We start from the raw sequence: 23,861 nt of genomic DNA, 5'->3' as shown, positions 1-23,861 counted from the left end.
CTCTTGAAAGATATACAAACAATACCATAGAAATACTGGGGTCTATAAGCTGGACTAAAAGGATAAGAAGCACAATGGTTGTGCTAGATCAGTTACTGAAACAATCAGCAGCCCAGATGCTTGCTAGCATTTCAAAAGTTCAACTGCATGACTTTCCACTTCAAATTAATAGATCTAAAAATCACACAATTCTCTGCAGCGAGAGATATGCTTAAAGATGACGTTTTCCCTGACAATTATAATTAATTTTATCAATATATCAATTTTAATTTGTCAATTATTTATTTATCAATTTATAAATATATCAATTTTATCAAAATAACAATAACTCATTATTATTTTTCAACACAGACTGGTCATTTTGCAAATGCATGCTTTTGCATTTAGGAAGACAAGAAAAAAGTTTTTTTTTTTACTTCATGGGTTTTTTTTTTACTCTGTCTCTTAAAATAAAAAAAAAAGAGTCTACGAATTATTGATCTATATTATGAATCAGCAAAATTTTTCTGTAAAGGGACAGCTAGCAAATATTTTAGGTTTTGTGGGATATATGGTTTATGTTGATTAGTGGAGACAGCTAAGGAGTATTGAATGTTACAGACACAGAAGATGCAATGCTGTGATTGAGTTCTCAATTATAATACAATAAATGTGGCTGATATTATCAAAGTTACAGAGTTTTCCACATTGTGATAAGACCAAAAGGACTGATTGGTATGATTTTTTTGTCCTAGAATATGAACAGGGTGAAGTTATGAATAAGTGATGTTAATATAAAGATTTCTTGGGTAAAATTCTTAGAGGTAGACCATGCTACACCTTAAAAACTTAAATTATTTTGCCTCAAATAAAGTTTATGAAAATTGGCATTTAATCTTTTATTCCCAAAAAAGTTAAACAACAAAAAGTAAAGTTGAGACTATAGTAAATATCATATTATAATAATATGAAAAACATTTTGAAAATGATTTTAAAATATTAGATGAGCAATAAACTAATTAGTATGATGATGTGCCACAAAAATGTTTAACAAGAGTGGCACTAATAACCCTCAAGAAAGTTTAAAAAGAAAGAAAGAAAAAGACAAAAGAAAAAAATAATCACTTTCAAATTAAGTTATGCTGGAAGTCTGAGAACCTCCTTTTCTTTTCCGGGTCTTGTTGGAAGGGGACAAAGGATGGTGTGTGAGCCTTGTATAGCTGCATGGAGAAGACGCATATTAGTGCACAAAATGGTTGAACTCTGAATGAGTTTTCATAATTTAAGCTATGTTATTCCAGTGAAAGAGATGCCTGCACAGAAGTGAAAAGCTGCATAGCTAACTGACAGAGAGACTCTTGGAAAAATTTCCCACCAGACATTGCTTGATACTATGCATGTAACAGAATTTCAGTTTCTTAATACCATCAGAAGGAAAAAATTGTAACATAGTACAGTTGGTGGACATGGAAGAATGTCTCAGGGCACACATCCTGAGTAAAGCACATAAAATGTTTGTGCTACTTCTAAAACTTACTATATTACAAATTCTCTGTTTCCTTAACTTCTATTCTGAGTCAAACAATGAAGGTACTGGACACATTTCTACCTCCCTCAGAAAAGTTGACCTCTGGCAACTATGTTGGGTCAGAACTATTCAGAATATTGAAGAATCCCTCCTTTGACTGTGACAATCCTCCCAGAAGTTCCAAATACAAAGGGAGAGACCACCTGGCTTAAAACCACTGATTATGTTACCAAAGACACAGCTGACCCTCTCACAGATTTCCATGGAAAATAATTCTCAATCTTCTTATACAGGTATAGTCTAGTGACAGTTAGCAATTACTAATAATCATTTTGGGCCCTTTTTTCCTGTACCATGGTTAAATCAACAGTGGTAAAATATAATAGCACAATAGTTAAAAATATGACCTCATGAGAAGACTTGAATACTGGTTTCATGGCTTGCTAAATTTGTGATCACATGCAAGTAAATTAAACTTTTTGATAGATAAAATAGTCTCATGATTTTTAAGTATTACATGTAATAATAAATATAGGCTGGCAAATAATATCTGATCAATAAATGCTAGCAGTAGTAGTAGTAGTAGTAGTTGTTGTTGTTATTACAATATCTGTTCTATAAATGATGGAGTAAAGAAAAGATAAATATATCTAAGCCAATGCAATTCCATTTATTCTACCCTTCTATATTGAGAAAGTATTAAAACTATTGGCTTCTTTATATGAACCAATTGCTAATAACACTAGAAAACTGAAAGCATTACTGCACAAAACTAGAATATGGGCAATGATGGAAAGTAATCTAAGTTTTATGATATCTGTAGAAGTCAGGGTAATTGTTAAAGCCTTTATGAAAGCAAGTACAAACATTAATTGCATATCTGTTGAGATTGGCAGAGACATTCCCAAGTAGTATTTATGTAATATGCATTTCCTCTAAAATAGAGGCCTAATTGCTTAGTTATTCTAAATTGCAGAATGGAAAACAAATGAGCAGTTTTGGCCATGTGGGTAAACAACAGATTTCTAAAAGCTAATTATCTCTTTATTTAATAGACTGAAGTTGCACCAAATGAGACATTTAAGTCTAATAAATAATAGACAAATTGTAACCTAAAGACTAAAATATAGGAGCTGCTCATACAGTTTTTATTACTCCATTAAATAAGCTCTTATTTACTTCCCCCACAAAACATAATTACACAACACTGGGTCCATTTCAAGGCCATTTTGATCTGCTATTTAAAAATGATGTGAATCAACTTACATACTCAGGAAGTCTTAGAGTATAATGTTTGAATTCTATTATCAAATGCCCTATTTGTGTCCATGATTAAGAAACAGAAATGGAATTTAGAGAAAGTTGTGCATAATCACATAAAATTATTACTACTACTTGCCTTACTAGAAATGATTACACATAAGAATAGTTATGCATTTTAAATTAATAAACACCAGTGTCTATGCTTAGTAGTCTTCATGTCAGATGAATACTGTAGGTATTTCTTAAATTAAAAGAGTTCAAACTCAAGGATCAACCTTAGATGTTTATTCAAAATTCACATATTGATGATATTCACATAAAGACAATGTGAAAATGTAACTTGCTTGTTTATGTAATACCAAAACATTCAACAGAAATAACCAAAACTGTGTATGTGAATATTTAAGAGACCTTCACGCTCAACATTTAAAAAAAAAATGAGAAAACAGAAACGAAAAACATCATGTTTTAACATCATAATATGATAATAGGAGACTGCTTTCTTAGTTTTGAGGCTCAGAAGGATTTTTAATGCTTCATTTCTCTTCTTGGAGAAATTTAGTCCACTATTTTTACCTTTATTTTCATTCTATTAACAAAAATCACATTTTGAAATGATAGTGATAATAAATAATAGTAGATTTGGAAATAGTTGCCCGTTCTCTTGCCAAGGGCAAGTAATGATTTACTGTGGGTAAGAAAGAACAGGAATTTAATTTACTCTGCTACCTCAGATAGCGATATAAGAATTTCAACACCTGTGAAAAAATTCAGTTCTTATTTGCATGGAGGAAATACTAAAGCCATGAAAATATATGGAAGGAAGCTCCCTGTGGGTTTATGGCAGAGTTATGTGAAGATTTTTCTCTTCCTCTACCATCCAGGGATATGTGTCTTACATACGAAAATAAACTAAAACAAAAAGTTCTTGGCTCAGTGAGGTAACAAAACACTAATGTAAATTCAATAATTCACCCTTCCACATTCTTTTAAGGCTGAGAAAGTCGGGCTAAAAATTTTTACAAAGATTTGAGCAGTACCATGTTCTGTACTAAAATATAACACCTGAGGAGAAAAATTACATAAAATGTCAACTGATCCTCACAATGTTTAAAATATACACCACATTAGCACATATAGAGTAGCTTATAAGCTTGTTTATCCAAAAACCACATACACTGATTATATAAATCTTATCAACTTCTGAGGATTTTTATTAAACAATATTTAAATTAGAAAGTTTGATATATACTGTCTCCTTAGTTCTCTGAGACCAAATTTTGTTACTGCCACCAGCCTAAGCAGTCTCCATCTCATTATCATTCTTATTTCAGTTCCTATAAATTATTATCTGACATTATTTTATATTTGGTTATTTGAAGCACTCATTAGAATTTTAAACTTCATTACAGCAGGAACTTTTTTATTCTTATTTATCACTGTAATCTCAACATATAGAAAAAAACTTGATGAATAAAAGAACAATAAAAAGTGGCCTTGCTATGTTTCATTTTTTACCAATAAAATAATAATAGAAATGATAACACATATTTTTATAATAGTACAGTGTCTTTATTGAAGATCATATTTGTCAAATATCACATAAGGATAAAATTCAATGTATCAATTTAAAAGTATAAAAAACTGATCTTTTACATGTTTTCAGTAATTAAGTGCTAAATTAGATACACTACTTTAGTAACCTCCATTTCATAAAGCCTTCAAATGTTATAAAAATCATGACTTGACAAAAAGCATATTCTACATATAATATGGAAAAAAGGTGATTGTATATTTGTGATGTTTTTAAAAATGAAAAAGTTATCAATAAATAAGCATGTAATAATATATTTGTTATATGATTATATGACTCACTTGGTAATAACAATTACTTTAAGAAATCAAATACTTGGTTCTTCTACGTTAATAATTGTGTTGATTTTAAAGGAAAACTAAGGACCATTCAGAATCATCATAATTTATTGGGATTTTAGAAGCGGTCTTTCACTTTGGTGAGAAAAATTATGTGTTTACAAATATTATGAAATGTGGGCTATTATCCCTAGATTATTTTAAATCCCACAGTCTAAAAAAAAAAACTCAAAGTTGACTTGCAAAAATTTCAAATGTTTTTAAAAGACAAAGTCTCACAGTAGCTTTTTAAATCATAGCTCTTTCAGCATCTTGTATCAAATGAGTTTTATGACTTCTACAGCATATTCATAGGTATGATACAGATACAGCATATATCTGTATTTATTTTACAAATATGTTTAAATTATTTTAATATCATTTATATAAATCAAAGTTACTCAGACTATGCTCTGCAGAGGGCACTCCTGAAAAATGTTAAAATGTATGATGCATATGCACCTCAGCAAATTAGAGGTTTGGAAAGTCCTATTGGGTGAGGATTTTACATTTACTTGAGGCCCACCTATGACAATTTGCAGACCATGTTTAGGAAGAGATAGTACAGAAAAAGTCTAATAAAATAATCCAATAGGTCAAATAAGATGGGCTCTATGATTAATGAAAGATATAATAAAATATTTCTTTAAATCTATTGTTAAAATTAAAAACATTCAAGCCTATTTTAAAATTAAGAAAAGAAGGTAATGTCATCAACATAAAATTACCTATTTTAAAGCAACATAAAACAGCTATTAAACACAATTGATGGCTAAATATTAGAATGGTTTTGGTAAAATTCAGAAACAGATCCTAGTATATTAAAACCTATATATCAAATATATGAATAATTAAGGAAGAATTATAAATAAGTGGAGTAGAGTCATATTATAAATAATCAAAACTAGAAAAGAAATGAAGTTGATATAAAATCACTGAAAGGATGATTTTATAAACTTAAAGGTGATAGAAAAAAATAACAAAGGCAAATATTAAAACATCATAGAATGAAAATAAAATAGTTTTATATATGTCAAGATATAGAAATAAAAAAGCCACATTGGAAAGAGATATTTAAAATGTAAATATGAATACATACTGAGCTAACTTGTACAAATCAATAAAAAAGATAACAATTCACAACAGAGGAACGAAAAGTGAACTATAAACCCTTTTAAAAGTCCAACTTTAGTAATACTCAAAGAAATGCAAATTAAGATAATAAAACATAAATTTAAAATCTATAAAATTAGCAAAAATCTTTAAAAAATAAGAATATTAAACCAAGGCACAATCATAACTCAATGTTGAAAGTTGAGAAAATTAAAGTTACGCTTCTGCAAATCAATTTGTAAGTATGCATCAAAAGTCTTAAAAATATCCTTTTCTATTCCATGTCCAATAAAATAATTATTTTCTATTTATGAATAAAAAGATTAATCACATTGAAAAGTCAGCAATAACTATTGTTCCATGACTTCATTACTGAGATTACACTGGAAGTTTTATTAGAATTTCTGTGCCCTATCAAGTTTCAATCTTTCAAACTGGTATAAGAGAGAATGACTAAGACACTCTGTGTGATCAGACTCTGGGCAAAACCCACAAACAATGCATCCAATCTGCCATCTAGCAACTCATCTAGATAACTTTAGCCAACGCTAAAAGAGTTAATGTTTAGGCTGGGAGCGGTGGCTCATGCCTGTAATCCCAGCACTTTGGGAGGCTGATGCGGGTAGATCACCTGAGGTCAGGAGTTAAAGACCAGCTTGGCCAACATGGTGAAACTCTGTCTCTACTAAAAATACAAAATTAGCCGGGCATGGTGCAGGCCCCTGTAATCCCAGTCACTCAGGAGGCTGAGGCAAGAGAATCCCTTGAACCCAGGAGGTGGAAGTTGCAGTGAGCCAAGAACGCGCCATTGCACTCCAGGCTGGGCAAGAAGAGCAAAACTCCATCTCAAAAACAAACAAATAAATAAAGAGCTAATGTTCAAACACCAGAATCTTCTGTAAGTTAGGAAATAATATATTAATTTACAATTCTTTCCAGAAGCATATTTTAAAAATAAACACTAAATCTTTCTGATCTCAATTTTCATTCATACTTAAAAATAATTCTGAGAATATTCCCTGAATTTCAAATATAAAGAAGAAATTGTGCTTAGATGATTTTTCTTCCCAGGAAGAAACAAGTGCAATACATTAAGGTACTCGGTTCACTTTAGTAAGCACAAAATATACCTGTAAAGTGAAAGTAAAGAAGGCAAAGTAGGCATCTCTATCTATTCCTGGGGAAACTTGAGGTGAATTTGCAACCCTGAATTGTAAACTATGGTGATTTAGCAGTGAAGCGGATGGATTTTAATTAAAGCCTTGTTCAATCCTTACTGACTTGAAAGTAGAAAAGCCAAATTTTTCAGGGAATGAAAATATAACTACATTTTACATAATTCTTTTGCTTCTAAATAAGTGGTATCTTTTAGCTTCTTGAAATACATATACACATATGTTTCTGTAAAATTTCAGTACCAGACTCTAAAAGATACTTTGAAACATATTGACAACAATTTTGTCATGTTTACAGGGGGAAAAAAAGTATCCAAAATGTTCAGACTGCTTTTTTCTTTTTGTTGTTTTTTTGAAGCAAAATCTCACTCTGTCTCCCAGGCTGCAGTGCAGTGGCAAGATCAAGGCATACTGCAGCCTCAACCTTCCAGACTCAGGCGATCCTCCTACCTCAACCTCCTGAGTAGCTGGACCACAGATTGGAATACACATAAATTCCATACATTGCAATTGGCTAATATTTCACGTAAGTCTCTTTCTTTTAAACAATGTTTATCCTCCATCAATTTTTTTCCCTCCCTTGGGATATTTTGTTGAAGAAACCAGGTTACATGTCCTATAGAATTCTCCACAGTAATTTTCTGATAGTTACTTTATTAACTGACATACATTATTAAAGATTGTTTATTGAGGTAGTAATTAAAGAAATGTGAATACGCTGGAAGCAAAACAGCAAAACAGAGGACCAAATCACCTATGACCATTAGAATGAAGACACTACACTATATGTTAGTAAATGGAAGGCAGAAAAGACCATAAAGAAAGAATTGTTCTATGGTTTAATTACAGAAACAAGTGATTGTATTTTCCTTTTTCACTAAGTTCACTAATATGCTAATAAAGCAGCCAGTATAAATCTTAAGTATACATAGAATAAATAGCAAATTTGATAGTACTCACCAGTCTTCACTTCTAATAAACGCTTTTTCTTTTGTTGGCGTTCAAGTCTTTCTCTCTCTGCTAATTCTTTAGCTATTCTGGCACGTTTTTCTTTTTCCTCTGCTTCTCTTTTTTTGATGTTCTCCTTTATTGCTTGCTATTACAAAAATTTTTGAAAAATGATCAATTTTAACCAGTGATTCACCCCGCAAAATGGGAAATTATCTATTTGAAAATATACTTAAGGTAGAGACATGATTATCTTTCAGATAATGGTGAGTTATGTTAGTAATACATTCTTCTAAAAGGTATGCACAGAAACCCTTGTTAAATATGTTATATATCTATAAATATGACTGTTATTAAACTTAAACCTGCATCTTTAAAACATCTACATCTTGATGGAATTAACTAACTAAAAGGGAGATAGGAGACAGAAACTGAAAATAAAACAAGCATTTAATTCACAAATCAAAACTGTTTTCCCATATACATTTCCAAAAGTGTCTAGCAACTGAATTAGGGTTTTCCATATCTTCCTTGCAAAGCAAATTATCAAGTACAAGACAAATTATCAAATTAAAGACATGATAAAAGAAGTGAAATCTTGTCGTGGCTACTTTTTATTATAATCATATATGAAATTTTCTCATATAGAGAGAAATATCGTAAAGATAACTAAAGAAATGTTTGTTATTTCTAAGCCAGGTCCTCTGGCTATTGATCAAAACTAATAATAACATGCTAATCATAAGAAGATCTCAATAGATATGTGATTATTTGTTTAATTTCTTATTTCTTTTTTTTTTTTTTTTTTTCCTTTTTGTGGAGAATGGGGTCTCGCTGTATTACCCAGGCAGGTCTCGAACTCCTGGGCTCAAGCTATCCTCCTGCCTCTGCCTCCCTGAGAGCTGGGATTACAGGCGTGAGCCACCGCGCCCGGCCAATTTCTTATTTCTTAAGTGTTATACACATCAAGAAATGCCTCTCATGTGGCATTAAGGGGAATTAGCAGGTAAATATGGAGTTTTCAAGTGCCAACAAAGAGAGTAACATTATATTAAACACCAATGAAACCAAACAGGTTAACACAATGGAAGTTTATCACCACTGGTACTAAATAGAAAAGTGTGTAATTAAACTATAACAAGTAGGGGGTTTATGTTGTTTTGGGGGAAGGCTTTTATTTCTTTACTGTGGTATTCTTTATTTCAATCCTAGAGTTAGCACAAGTTCTTCATTAAAAATCAAATAATAAAGTTTAATATTTTTGACCAACAACAAAAAGAAACAAAAAGCATAGAGTAGAGGGGATAGTAACTCATGCATGCATCCATTCATCCATCCATCCATTCCAATTAATACTTACTGAGAAACTACTAAACAGTATTGTTGTAAAGTAGAGGAGAAAGAAAAAGAGAGAGAGAGGAAAGGAAGGTAGAGAGGGGAGAAGGAAGAGTGCATAAAAGAGGACACTAAAACAAGTTTACATTCTATATGGTAGGGTATGGCAGGAGGCAGAGATAAACAATAAATAACAACAACAAAATAAGAGTGCTGTGATAGCATTCCTGAGAGGTTACTTTACATTAGGTAGAGAGACAAGGTCTCACTCTGACTTGATTCAAGCTGAATCTTGAATGTCAAGGAGCTAGGTAAGTGATGATCTAGAACACATCAGGCAGAGGGAAGTGCTAATGCAAAGGCTGCTGGTGGGTTTAGGAGACAGAAAGAAAGCCAGTATAAAGGTATAACATGAAGTCAGGGAGGTATGCTGAGGCCTGATCCCTCAGGTCTTCTAGGCCAAGATAGAGAGGTTGGATTTTCTTTTAATGTTTCTGGAAAATGACTAGAGATTTTCAAGCAGAAAAGTGCAAAACTACGTACACTGAGATACAAGCACCAACAAAGCACCTTTGTTTTGAACTATCTTTTCAAAGATATTTGCATAATGAACAGTATTTGAAGACAGACGTAGTATCTCCCTCCTAAGCTAAGGGGTTTGTTACTGCCCAGAATGATAAACTGGAGCAAAGGCTGGGCAGTCTTACTACCTATTATAAAAGACTGCATTCCCTAAATTCAGGATTTCCCTCCAATGACACAAACCACTATGGATGCAAGTGTCATCTGTCCCTTTCACATAGCCCTGTGGGTGTATGGGTTCAGAAACCTAAAAAAAAAAGGTTTAATCTGGCTATTGCTATTGTGTGAGTGGCAAAGAATTCTTTGTCTCTAACCCCAAATGAATGAAACGGTGTCAAGTTAACTTGTTAGCCTGTTAGTAGGTAAACTCTCAAACTCTTCACAGTTCTTGACATATATGAACGATAGTTATCATTGCTAAGCTATAAAATACCAGCTGCAATACTAAATACTTTATTATGCAATCCCTTTAATTCTCAAATTGGATTCTGAATTCTCTAATCTGGCCCAGAGTGGTTAAGTACTTGTTTACTGTAATAAAAGTAGTATGAGGCAGTAAGTTGCAAGATTTGAAAGTTAGCTACAGTCAGTGGTTTTCTACCATATTGCTTCATATTATGGTCATATATATTAAGAGGCAGCTAATGAGACAAAAGTTGTAATAAAAATCAACATAAGAGACTGGGCGCGGTGGCTCATGCCTGTAATCCCAGCACTTTGGGAGGCCAAGGCAGGTGGATCACGAGGTCAGGAGATTGAGACCATCTTGGCCAACATGGTGAAACCCCACCTCTACTAAAAATACAAAAATTAGCTGGGCATGGTGGCACATAACTGTAGTCCTAGCTACTTGGGAGGCTGAAGCAGGAGAATCACTTGAACCTGGGAGGCGGGAGGCGAGAGGCGGAGGTTTCAGTGAGCCAAGATCACACCACCACACTCCAGCCCGGCAACAGAGCAAGACTCCATCACACATGCGCGCGCGCACACACACACACACACACACACACATCCATACGAGAATGGTAGAAGATAATCATGGGTTCAAAGACAAGTGTATATATTTGTATGTGTGTGTGCATGCATACTCATGTATCTATGTATCTATAAGGGAGATGGGGTAATAAGATAGGTTGTGATAGAGAAAGGATAAGCAAATATTCAGGAATCAAAATTGTATTTCTTGCTTGAGAGAAATTAACAAGAGGAACCTAAAATAAATAAATATCATGTAGCTTATTTATGAGTCTAATTAAGGTATAACATTTTCTGATGTGAATTTTCTACTCTAATGACTGAATACATTTAAATGTGAGTACATAATAGGCCATCTGCTATCAGATATAATTGCCACACCCTTTTAGCATTCCCATGGGTAATAAAAAGTCAAAATTACTTTTCTAAGATCTATAAAAACAATGTTTACATTTAGAAATAAGGTCTGAAGAGGCACTTAAACCTATTTTGTTTTATGAAAAATGCACTATTGATTTTCATTTAAAAAACTACTTCATTTAAAACATACCATATTCTGATATTATAACTATTAGTATAATTTTAGTTGAAAAAAATACCAATAGAGAACACAGAAATAGGTGTTCAGTCTGAGACTAGTATCCCAGTTCAAACAGTAATTTGAGATTTTCTTTTATTCTAAATGTTAAGAAGTAAAAGTAGCTTAAAACAGAAAAGCTTAATAATTAAAAGAGAACAATATTATTCTGGATGTGACTGCCTCTTAGTGACTTCCATCCTAAATTTGAATTAAGAAAGAAAAGTTAAAAAGATATAAAGATATAAAGATATAAAGATAAAAGATATAAAGATAATTGGCTATAAGACATTGATTTTTAAAAAACATCATCTTTTCTTGACCTTGTTTTTTTTTTTTTTTTTTTTTTTTAAGACGGAGTCTCGCTCTGTCGCCCAGGCTGGAGTGCAGTGGCTGGATCTCAGCTCACTGCAAGCTCCGCCTTCCGGGTTTACGCCATTCTCCTGCCTCAGCCTCCCGAGGAGCTGGGACTACAGGCGCCCGCCACCACGCCCGGCTAGTTTTTTTTGTATTTTTTTTAGTAGAGTCGGGGTTTCACCGTGTTAGCCAGGATGGTCTCGATCTCCTGACCTCGTGATCCACCTGTCTCGGCCTCCCAAAGTGCTGGGATTACAGGCTTGAGCCACCGCGCCTGGCCGACCTTGTTTTATATTTAGTCAACTGGCAAATAAACTACTGCCACCAACTACTTTCAGCTACACTTTGCCTAAAGAAATTCTTTGAGTGTTACTTGCCAGATAGAGTTTGGTGCAACCCCCTTACCCTCGAAGTAGAATGATAACCACCATTCTATTCTCCATTTCTGTAAGTTGGACTTTTTCATATACCACACGTAAGTGAGATGATATTATGGTATTTATTTCTCAGTGAATGGCTTATTTCACTTAACATAATGTCTTCTGGTTTCATCTATGTTGTTGCAAATGACAGAATTTCCATTTTTTCGTTTAAGGCTGAATAGTATTCCACTGTGTATATAAACCACGTTTTAAAAATCCAATCATTCATTGTTGGAATCAACATTTTTGAACAGTATGAGGTGGAGATCCACTCATTTTTACCCATCCTTTCTCCATTAATATGCAAAGTCACTTCTTTTGGATTTCAATTGGCACATGTGTGTTGATTTACGGCTCTTTTGGTCCATTTGATCAATATATCCATGTCTCCAAGAATACTACTCTATTTTAATTATTATGGCTTACATCTTATTTTTCTTACTTAGGAATGTCTTCTATGTCCTTGGGCCTTTGCTCTTCCATCTATATTTTAGAATAAACTTGTTAAGTTTTGTTGAAAAGGACTATAAGGATTTTTAATTGGTATCTTCACAATTTTGAGTCTTATATCTGTGAACAGCATGTGGCTTTTTATTAACTTGGATCTTTAAAAAAGCCTTTAGGAAAAAAACTCATTTTCTCCATTCAGGTCTTGGACATTTTTGTTAGATTTACTCTCTATACCTTACATTTCTTTTGCTATTGCAAATGGTGCCTTCTTTAAAAATTATGATTTCTATTGTTTTATGACATATAAAAAGGTAATTTTTACTTTATGTAGAGATGGGGGTCTTGATAATATTGTCTAAGCTGGTCTTGAATTCCTGGGTTCAAGTGATCCTCTCACCTTAGCCTCCCAAAGTGCTGGGATTACAGGGATGAGCCACCTCACCCAGCCTAAAAAATGTAATTTTTATATATGCTACTGATAATTTTTATTATTTCTGATAGTTTTCCTCTAGGATTTGTTTTTGCTATTCTTAAGAGTGCTATAATGTCAGCTTGATTTTCTCCCTTTTCAATCTTTACATTTTCAACTCCTACTTGTCTTATCTTACTATACTGACTAGGAGTTAGAGTCTAAGTATTAGGTTACAGGGTTTCCTTTGACTCCTTTCCTACTTCGGAGTAGGGTGGAGGATTAAATTAGTTCATGGTTCTTGTTTTGAAATCTGAGTAGGATTTTCTGACTTGACAGAGAAATTTCACAATTTTTTTCCCATTAGACTCAATATAGCGAATTATATTTATGAATATTCTAATATTAAGCCATAATTTCACTTCTGGGATAAACTCAACTTGGACAGGAAGAATTTATCTTTTCGAACATTTAGTCATAAAATACATTTTTGTATTCCATTTGTTTGAGATAATCATTTCATTAAAATTCGGTAAAATGTATCTGAAAAACTTCTAGGCCAAGTATTTATTTTGAAGATTGAAAGTCATGAAAATAAAAATCAGTTATGGAACTATTCGTGCTTTCTATTTCTTTTAAGGTAATTTCAATAAGTTATTTTTTTCTAGGAACTTATCCATTTCATTCACCTTTTCCAATACTATCCTACAAATTTTTATAGAAAGTTCTTCTCTTTTTACTATTTTCTGTATCTTTAGTTACATTCCATTTTACATTCTCAATATTATTTCTCTTCTCTTTTTTCTTGATTAATCTTTTTAGCAATATATCGAATTAACTTGTCTTTTCAGAATAACCTCATTTTTGCCTCTTAAGTTTATGTCACTTTTTCTTTCATTTAATCTTTCATATCCCTCCTTCTGTTTTCTCTAGGATCATATAAATCCTATTTAAATTTCTGAAGTCAGATGCTTGTATCTTTAAGTCTTTCTGATAAAAGTTTTTTTATTGACACAAAATACATGTACATATTTTGGGGGTACATATGATAATCTGATATATTTATATAATGTGCAAAGATCAAATCAGGGTAAATGGAACATCCATAACCTTAAATATTTATCTTTTCTTTATGTAGGAACATTTGACTTATTCTCTTAAGCACATATGGTATAAATTTCTTTATACCACTTTTACTGCATCCAGCAAATTCTAATGTGGGGTATTTTCAATATTGTTCAAGTATAATTGTTTTCCATAATTTCATCTTTGACATATGGCTTTTTAAATGTGTTTTTAGAATTTTCAAAATAGAGGCTTTAAAATTTCGTCCTTTTAATTTTATTTCTAATTTCATGTCATTGTGGTCAATAAATAAATAAAACTGACACTGAAAAATGTATTGAGATTTATTTCATGGTCTCTAGTACATAACCAATTTTATAAAAGTTCAACTTGCGCATGAAAAATGTGTATTCTTTAATTATTGAGTTTGAATTCTATATGCACTAATCAAATCAAGTCTGTTAATTGTTTAAACCTTGTCTTTATGATATTTTTCTGCTTATCAGTAAGTTAGAGAACTTTGTTGAAATTTCCTAACATAATCCTAAATCTGTCAACTTATCCATATAGTTTATTAATTTTTACAATGTCACTTTGGGGCTATGTTATTAAGCACATGCCATTTTTAAATTGTATCTTTCACGTGAATTAAGCTTTTTGTTGTCATGAAGTAATTAATGTCTTGGGTCAACTGTACCTATTAACATAGTTTCCCTCTTTCTTTTGATTAATATTTGCCTTATATTTCATTAACTGTCCTGTTACTTCAAACATTTCTATATTCATAGGTTACAGGGGGGTCTCTTACAAAGAGCATAAAACTAGATTTTATTTTTTATATGATATTACAGTCCTTTAAAAAAATTATTGTGATTTATAAAATGTTTGTTTCCATCTATTTGTCTAGCTTTAGCTATGCATTTATTTTTATTTTTCCTGATTTTTTTTTTTTTTGGTGTGTCTTTCTTAGTCTATTTCTCTCACTACAGTTTAGAATTTATACTTGATATTTCTATCCTTTCACTGGTTATCCTTGTATTTTTATTACACAAATTAGCAACTTAACTAGACCTAAAGTTAATTAATATCTGTATCTCCCTTTCTCCCTTGAATAAAATAAAGAAAACCCAAATTCTAAATCTCTGTCATTCAACTTATAAATTTATATAACATTGTTTTATTGTGTACTTTCTTTACATTTGTTTTCATAATACCTATGGCTTCTTATCTCTCAAATCTTTTTCTTCTTCTTTTTTTTTTTTAATTTGTTGCTTCTTAAAATACAACCTTTAAAGCAGAGGCTAGGAAACTACAATCCTTAGATTGACCATATATTTTATAAATAAAGTTTTACTGGTACATAGCCACAGCCGTTTATTTACATATTGGGCATAGCTGCTTTTGCACTGTTACACGAGAGTTGCAACAGAGACGGTATTGCCTACAAACCTGAAATATTTACTATCTGGCCACTTAAGAAAAAGTTTGCCAGTCTCTTAAAAAAAATCTTTTTTAACATAAAGATGTTGATGAAAAACACTCTTGTTTTCTGTTTATCTACAAATAGTAGATAATTCCACCTGTGCTCTATAAAGATCTTTTGCTGTATACCCCAAATTAAAGAACATTTATGTTTGTGCATCACTTATAAGATCTCACTCTCCTCAGCCTTCCATTTTTGCCGAAAAGTAATCTGTGTCTAATTGTTGTTGCGTTGGGGGTCATATCTTTTCTCTCTGGCTGCAAATCTTTTTGACTTTAGTGTTCTGCAGCTTCATTATTTATTTGAAGTGAGTCTCATTTTATTTACCTGGCTTTGTATAAGTTGTATTTCCTATTCTATGGATTCCTGATCTGGAAAATTCTTAGCCACCATTTTGAATTTTGTCTTTTATTCTTTTTGAGTCTATTCTTCTGGGACTTTAATTATACAAGTGGTAGGCCTTCTCATCCTGTTCTCCATGTTTCTTAAGAAGTATTTTACACTTCTAATTATACCGTCTCCCTGGTTTGCACTCTGGACAATTTATTCAGACGTATGGTGCAATTCACCATTTCTATCCTTAAGTGAGCATAACCTGTTCTTTAATCCACTGAATGTTTAATTTCAACCATCACACTTCCATTTCCATACATTCTATTTGTTTTTTTCAAAGTTGCTCATTTTTAGTGTTCTCCTGTTGCTTTTTCTTTTAAAACTTTAATGTTATATTTCCTTAAATATTTCATATATTGATACTAAATATCTGGGGTCTTGGAGGCCTATATGTATTAACTTTTTCTGATCATTTCACCGCACAGTCCCTTGTTTCTTTGTGTGTTTGGTGGTTACGATTGAGTGTTCTTACTTAATTGAACTTAATTTGTGAGAATCTTGAGGACCTAAATTGTAACGGTCCTCTGGCACAGATTTGAATTTGCTTCTGTAAATAGCCAGGGATCATTTCTAACCTGAATAACTTTAATTTGCTTTTGTCACAGGCTTATTGTAAACGTTTTATTCATTGTATTCACCAAGTTGTGGTCTTGTTTTTCATTTCCCAGGGCAAGCCTAGTTTTCCCCTTTGCTCACCTGTGCTTATTGTTCAAGTTTCAACTTCATTCTTTCTCTTTAACCACTTATGCCTTGGAGATTTCCCTAATTTTCTCACAGGGCAGCCACGTTTTTAAAATAGTTTGTTGTATTTTGGTGGCATGGATTTTTAAGAGTCCCTAGTAAATCGTATTGTGATAAGCAAAGTCCTCAAAAGTATACTGTTTTATAGGGTTGAACAACAGAGATCTTATTTTTAAAAAATATTCATATAATGTAGCAGTTCTTATTCACTATATATTTTGGGGGATACTTTATACATGTGTGTTTCATGACCCAAAGGTTATAAACCAAAAAAAAAAAAAAAAAAAAAAGAAGGTAATTGGACAGCCATATCAAATGAGTCCTGAACAAGCACTCAAAAAAAGATTGTGGAACTGAAGATCAAGAATGTCTTCAAGAATACATTAAATATGACATTTCACCACTTTTAGAAGTTGTAAAAAAAAAAAATCGATCTGAGCTTATTGCTGCATATTATAAAGACAGTATAATGATAAGGGGGTAGAAATTGAAATTATATTTGTTTGGTTTAAATAACCACCTAGCACTAAATAGCTGTGTGACTATGTCTCAGTTTCCTCTACTGTAACATGGACAAAACAGTACCTGCAATATAAGGATATTTTAAGAAATAAATGAGATAAAACATGCAAATAGCTTATATCATTGCTTCACACATAAATTTTAGCCCTATATAAATGTTAACAAGTATTATTTCTTTATAATAACATCAATAATTTTTTTATTATTACAATATCATTAATGAAATGCCTCAAACACATTTATCCAGCAACAATTCAAAAAAAAACATTTTCTGGCTTATATCAATTATATATGCTTCCATCAAACATATGGGGGAGTGCCAATTTTCATAGTTCCTATGAGAATATGAATGCTTTCTATTCAGAGATGTTGGAATACGATGGTACACTGAGTTGATCAGGAGTAAAATGGTTGCATCCAATACAAGCTGCATCACTTGGCAGGGAAGCTATAGTGGTGAATTAAATATGGAAGGCAAGATGTAGTTCTCAACCTCAAGTCTAGCTATTATACCTCTAAAGATTTAATTTACATATATATGCACATTGTTTTTAATATTCTAAATCTAATGTTCATTATATTTCATTCTGGAAAATAAGAGTTAGCTTTCCTGTGTTTTCTCCACAAAAGTACTGCTTTCACTTGAAATTAGACATTCCTAAAAAATTAACCTAAAACACTGCCCAATAATACAATTAACATTTGTTTTATATTTTTCCCTAAAAGTACAATTTAAAATATCAATGTGCATTTTCCCCTCCTTCCCAAACAAGCATCATAAACAGCCTATATTCCAAATATGCCTTTACTTGACAGGTATATCAGTCTAATTTTATGTTATAAAATAAAATTTTAATAAAACATGAAATATAAAAATGATAGCATTAAATACAAGGAGGCTGCCATAGATTCTGACATTTTGATTGTACTTCATCTCTATTTGAGTCTTAGTCCACATAAATAGATTCACCTATCCACATCAACATTTTTCAACATGATATCCTGTATATTTTTGTGACATAGAAAACTAGGAGATTTAATTATTTGAAAAAAAAAGTTGAAAAGCTTATGAATGTCTTCTTGTTCAGAGTTCTATTTCATTCAACATTAATGGATACTCAAGCTATACAAGTCAGGGATCTCTTTAGCACAGATTTCACTCAACTCAAAAATCTTTACTTTTTCCTAAGTATTCAACTAAATGAGATTAGATTAGACAAACCTAACTTAAATCTCCATGTTTTCCAGGGGAGTGACTGTTAGGTACTATGAAAACAAGACTAATTTTCTCAAGGTAAACAAGCACATGCAGGTCTCACACATTCCCACTAAACACCTTGCTTAGGGTTATTTAACTTTAAGAAAAGGCAATGCTTCACCATACTTAATTACTACTTTCTAGAAACTCCTGATGACTTCAGCTTTAGGAATAAGTGGAAAATATTTTAATTTGGAAAAAATCCTTAAAAATACATTTCTATATTCTCATACATATTCCTGTAGTGGAACAGGAAAAAAATTTAAAACATTAATACTAGTCACCAAAGTCTGTAAGAATATAGAAATTATGTGATCTACTTTTCAGTTTTCCATTAAAATTATTTTCTTTGGTAACTAAATGTAAAACTGTAAAAATTTTCCCAAAGTGCCAAAAACAAACAATAAATTATAGCTACTTTGTGGAAAATAAGTTTATTGTAATAATTACAAGGTAGATGTTTTAGAAAAAAATCTTGAATGACAGTAACATTAATCAAAATAATTTTTCTAGTATTACCAAATCCAATTAAAAAACTGCTATCAATAAAAATAGGAGAACATGATATACTGTGCTCTGGCACAAACAATTCATCATCTTAACATTCAATACACGTTGTTATTAGTTGAACTTTTATGACCGTGAAACTTATGAAGATGGGAAACTATCCTTTGAGGAACAAACTAGAATATCCCAAAGGATGTGCAGGTGCTGATTATTAAACTATCTCAGCTTAAGTTGCTATTTATTGTGAAATCGGTCTCAGGCAAAACAACAAATTACTTATTAACCCATCAAGGATGTAACATTACTGGCCCTTCTTAACTTTGCTATGAGTTTCTTTGCAATTCCTTCCACACTTCTCAAAATTTTCAAGTAAATGAGATGCTTCAACCTATTCACATTTCTTTAATAGATAAAGTATAAGATGTTTGTAATAAGGTTTTTCCCAGAGTATAATTTGATTTCCCATTGTGTGTTCTGTTCCCTTTTGTTCGGAAGTACTATACAATAAAAATATTATTTCTATCTCCCAATTACGAGGCTACATACAAGCACAGCTAGCTATGCACAAGATGGCAGCCATAGTGTGCTTAAAGGTAGGCCTGCTGATAAGGCAGCAGTTTTTTGAGTTGCTGCTAATCACCTATTCAAGGCAAACATCCAACTAAAGTCCCACTAGTCTCATATGAACCTAATTTATTTATCTATTTATTTATTTTATTTTTTTTTTGAGACAAAGTCTCGCACTGTCGCCAGGCTAGAGTGCAGTGGTGCAATCTTGGCTCACTGAAATCTCTGCCTCCTGGGTTCAAGTGATTCCCCTGCCTCAGCCTCCCGAGTAGCTAGGATTACAGGAGCGCATCACCATGCCTGGCAAATTTTTTTGTGTGTTTTGGTAGAGACGGGGTTTCACCATGTTGTCCAGGATGGTCTCTATCTCCTGACCTCATGATCCACGCGCTTGGTCTCCCAAAGTGCTGGGATTACAGGCATGAGCCACCACGCCCGGCCACATAAACCTAATTACGTTTAAAATGTAACATAAAAAATAGCCTTAAGTTAACATGTATCTCCTCTCTATCTCTCCCTCTCCTCTTGTCTCTATGTGAGGGTGTATGAGAATAATCTAGAAAAGGCCACTGCATCTGATGTACAAAGAACATACCATTTTATTCATTTTTGTTTGTGGTATTCTAGGTTAATGTCACCTTTTTAATTACACAAGTTAATATATCTTATTATTATGTATTAGTTATTAAGTTGATTTCTTTTCCCTACACTGTCAATCTATTTTTATTCTCACTACCGTATTAGAATAATCTAGGCATTACCTTTTGCTACATTATTTCAGGGAACAAACAAAACACTTAAAATGTGGAAAAGAAATAAAAATTAGCAGTCATTTACTCATACAGAACCTGGCAGTCAAATCCAGTTATTATCCCATTTAGCAATGCATAGTAAGAATAAATCTTACCAAGAAAGAAAGAAAAGTAAGCCAATTAGTAAGGTCTGTTTTTATTGTGAAGAACTTAAAGATTAGGAGAACCTATCAGAATTAAATTATTTTTCAAAGTTGCAAACTCAAAATATTCAGCACCGGAAATTGATCTAATTCCTTAATAAACAGATACTAAAGGATAATAAGAAAAACAGTCTTATAGTTAGCATATTTATTTTGTTCTAGGTTTGGAGCATTATAGCTCCAAGTTTGATCTCAGAATAACAAAGGTGCTAATGAAGACATAAGTCTTATGTGAAAAGACTCCAAATACAATTTTCAAGTTGTAAACCCACCAAATTAAGCAAGGATAGAAGATGCTTCCTATTATAATTGCACAAGCTGGCTCAACACTCAACCACAGGACTTGTACATGATTTTCCTTCCTCTAACACATATAATGAGTCAATCTACAAGATTTAGGAGCACACAGGAAATGCTTAGTGCTTTGACATTCCTTTTGATGATCTAGTTGGTCCACATAGTAGTCAGCACAAACGGCATTTAGAGTTGACAAGGATCAAATTTGTGTACTCTAAATGATTTGGCAAAATGAGTTTTGTTCTGGCTGTCCTCCTTATCAAAAACAATTTTACACTAAAAATATCCTCTGACTGGATGATTTCATTTTTGTTTGGCACTTCACTACTTTAGTCTGAGAATTCAGTAGAATAATAAATTATATTTGATCAACAGATGCAGCAAGATTAACTGAGTTATAATTGATTTTACATTTGTTCACAAGATAGATTTCAATTTTATAAACCAAAAATTGACTTAAAGTCAGCAAACAGCATGAATGACAAATCTTTACCTAAATGAAACATAACTTTAACAAAACTGTAGAAATACTCTAAAGCCAGAACTATACATGCAAAATAGGTAGCTATTTATTTCACAGTATTCTATATGGGAGCATAAAAATAAAAAAGGATAAAAGACAGTATCGATCCTGTTATAATGAGATTGAAAATGTAAAATTACTAGACTTCTATTATTTGTACATGGCTAACTTGTTTTGAAGGTATATGTATGTTATGTGATTTGATCTTCAAAAAGTAATATCCCTAAGAGATGCATGCTGTTATTATCAGAAAACTGAGGCTCAGTAAGGTTAAGTAATTTGTCTATACTCATATCACTAATAATCTACAGAGATGGGACTCAACTCCAAGGTGCTCTGATGCCAGGACTTGCATCTCAACCACTGCTGTATTCCCACTAGAATGGCAAACAGCAAAACACCACTATTAATAACAAATGAATTGGCTGAGGCCTATCATAGGCAGGTTTCATCAATCATGCAAGATTTGAAGAAAACAGGACTAACCATGTCTCTCTTTGATTGTCATCACAGGCAATTCAGATGGGAGTTATATATAGGAAATTAAGTTATGGGAGAAAGAGACTGAATTTTATGAACTAGAAAATAAAAACTACAAAGCTTGACACATATGTCTATACCCATATACAAAAAAAGAGAATACCAATATAATGCTTCTCCATTTTTTGTATGCAAAAATAATCTTTTTTTAAGGCAGGGATTTTTTTTTTGTTGCCCTCTAAATCCTAAACTCAAAGTGGGGTTTCCAGATATTCAAGGTCTTAGAAACTATGATTAAGAAAGGAATGTAGTGGCCTTTTTCAGTACTTTAAAATCCCAACAGGAAATGTTCATGTGCTCAAAAATAAGCCACAGAAATAAAAAAAAAGTATTCTATATGAGAATAGGTGATACTGCAAACTCAGAGAGTCCACATAATAGCTACATATGTCTTACTAAAGCAAAAAAAGACACATTTTTAAGAAGTATAATTTGGTAGAAAAATTCTTTTGAAATAGGTTACCTGTAAGGAGATCTGTAACAAAGGGGTGTGAAGAGGATGAAAGCATTAGGAAGAATTTCTTTAAGATGAGATGTTAAGGAAAACAAATAAGATGTCAGATGAAATTTGCTTAAGTAGCTAAGAGCGTTGTGCCGTGCTAATAATTTTGGATAAAGAAAGAGAATAGTAAAAGAACTTTCAGTAAAGTTGGGCTAATGGTTTAATTAGTATGGGCTTCCACTCGTACTAATTAGGAGAAGCATCACCCGGATAACAGAGCATCAAGGAAGAGACCATGTAGTTTGGGGTATGTGAGAAAAAGCAATTAGATCAAAATCCTCTAATATGAATGGAAAGTGGGAACTACATACATTATGCTTCAAAGCCACAGTGACCAATGAAAGGCAGAAAAATTAGGTTTAAACTCCAAGGACAAACAGGAACATGCTACAGCTGTTGGACAGATTAAGGAGGATGAGGTTGCTCACAAGATTCAACAAAAATTCCATGAGCTCAATTCATCCTGTAGAAGCATGATATCATTTGCTAATAACAAATAGATTGGTTAATAGCATGTAATGAATCTAAAACCAGTCACAAATAGAAAACAATGATTATTGCTATACAACAATACATGAATAAAGGTATGAACTTCACTTGGTATAAAGCTTGATGCCTGACACACTACCGATTTACTCAGCATATAGTATGAGGTCAGATATTTCCATCTAGTACCTCCAATCTGAACTTTTATCTTCACTCAAGTCTTACAGTAAATAAAAATCTATTACGGAAAGATGCCGACCCTCTACCCTTCACCTTATCCTTCATCCCAGCAACCTGGCTTTACATTAATAGTCTTCTAATTTTAAGAGAACACATTTCATGCTTTGAAATAGAAGCAGATCTGAAAACATTCTTCTATCATGAACCCATCAATATAAATAGACAATTATTATACCCAAGGAGTATGAAAATAAAGTATGCCCCGTGCTGATTCTCTCTAGTAAGTTATCAAAAACACTCTTAAAAATTACAACCTTGGCTTTTCTTGCAAACTCTCTGAGCAGCAATGTACCTGAAGCTGTTAAAGAACAGGCCTTGGAGGCAGGCAGGCTTCCATTCAGTCTTAGCCCTACCAAGTCTGAAGCTTCTCTGCAAAGACATGGAGCTTCTCCACCCTGCGGTTCTCTCACCTGTCACATTCTGGACCTCAAAAACAGAATGGACCTGTAAAGATGAGGTGAGATGCTTCATGCAAAGCACTAGACACTGGATCTAGTAAGAAGCAACTATTCAAACCATGGTAGTTGTTTTGGTTTTCTTCTGTTGATCATGGTAACAAAAATAAAGCTAAACAAAATTACAATGCAAAATTACTCCCTATTTCTTGGGAAATTGATCAGTAGTTCGAAATAGAACCACTCCTATTATCTATAGTACACTGTTTAAAAAAAATAATTCCCAGTTGAGAATTCTTAAGTAGAAAAGGATTGACTAAAACTGCTGTCAAAATAAACAGCTGTTCCTCAGAGAAGCTACAA

The 23,861-nt window shown here is 32.4% G+C and overlaps 1 protein-coding gene across 3 annotated transcripts in view; it reads right to left on the bottom strand.

Annotated features, from left to right (window-relative positions):
- The window catches only part of DIAPH3 (diaphanous related formin 3), a 517,788-nt gene that overhangs the window by 138,526 nt on the left and 355,401 nt on the right, over window positions 1-23,861 (bottom strand). For all 3 annotated transcript variants that reach the window (XM_030922410.1, XM_030922411.1, XM_010368580.1), the window contains one exon: window positions 7,930-8,065. In XM_030922410.1, the coding sequence (XP_030778270.1) occupies window positions 7,930-8,065 (136 nt within the window). The remainder of the gene's footprint in view (window positions 1-7,929; window positions 8,066-23,861) is intronic.

The sequence above is a fragment of the Rhinopithecus roxellana genome, chromosome 18 (genome assembly GCF_007565055.1).
Source record: "Rhinopithecus roxellana isolate Shanxi Qingling chromosome 18, ASM756505v1, whole genome shotgun sequence".
Taxonomy (NCBI): Eukaryota; Metazoa; Chordata; class Mammalia; order Primates; family Cercopithecidae; genus Rhinopithecus; species Rhinopithecus roxellana.
This window is presented reverse-complemented; position numbering and strand designations above follow the sequence as displayed.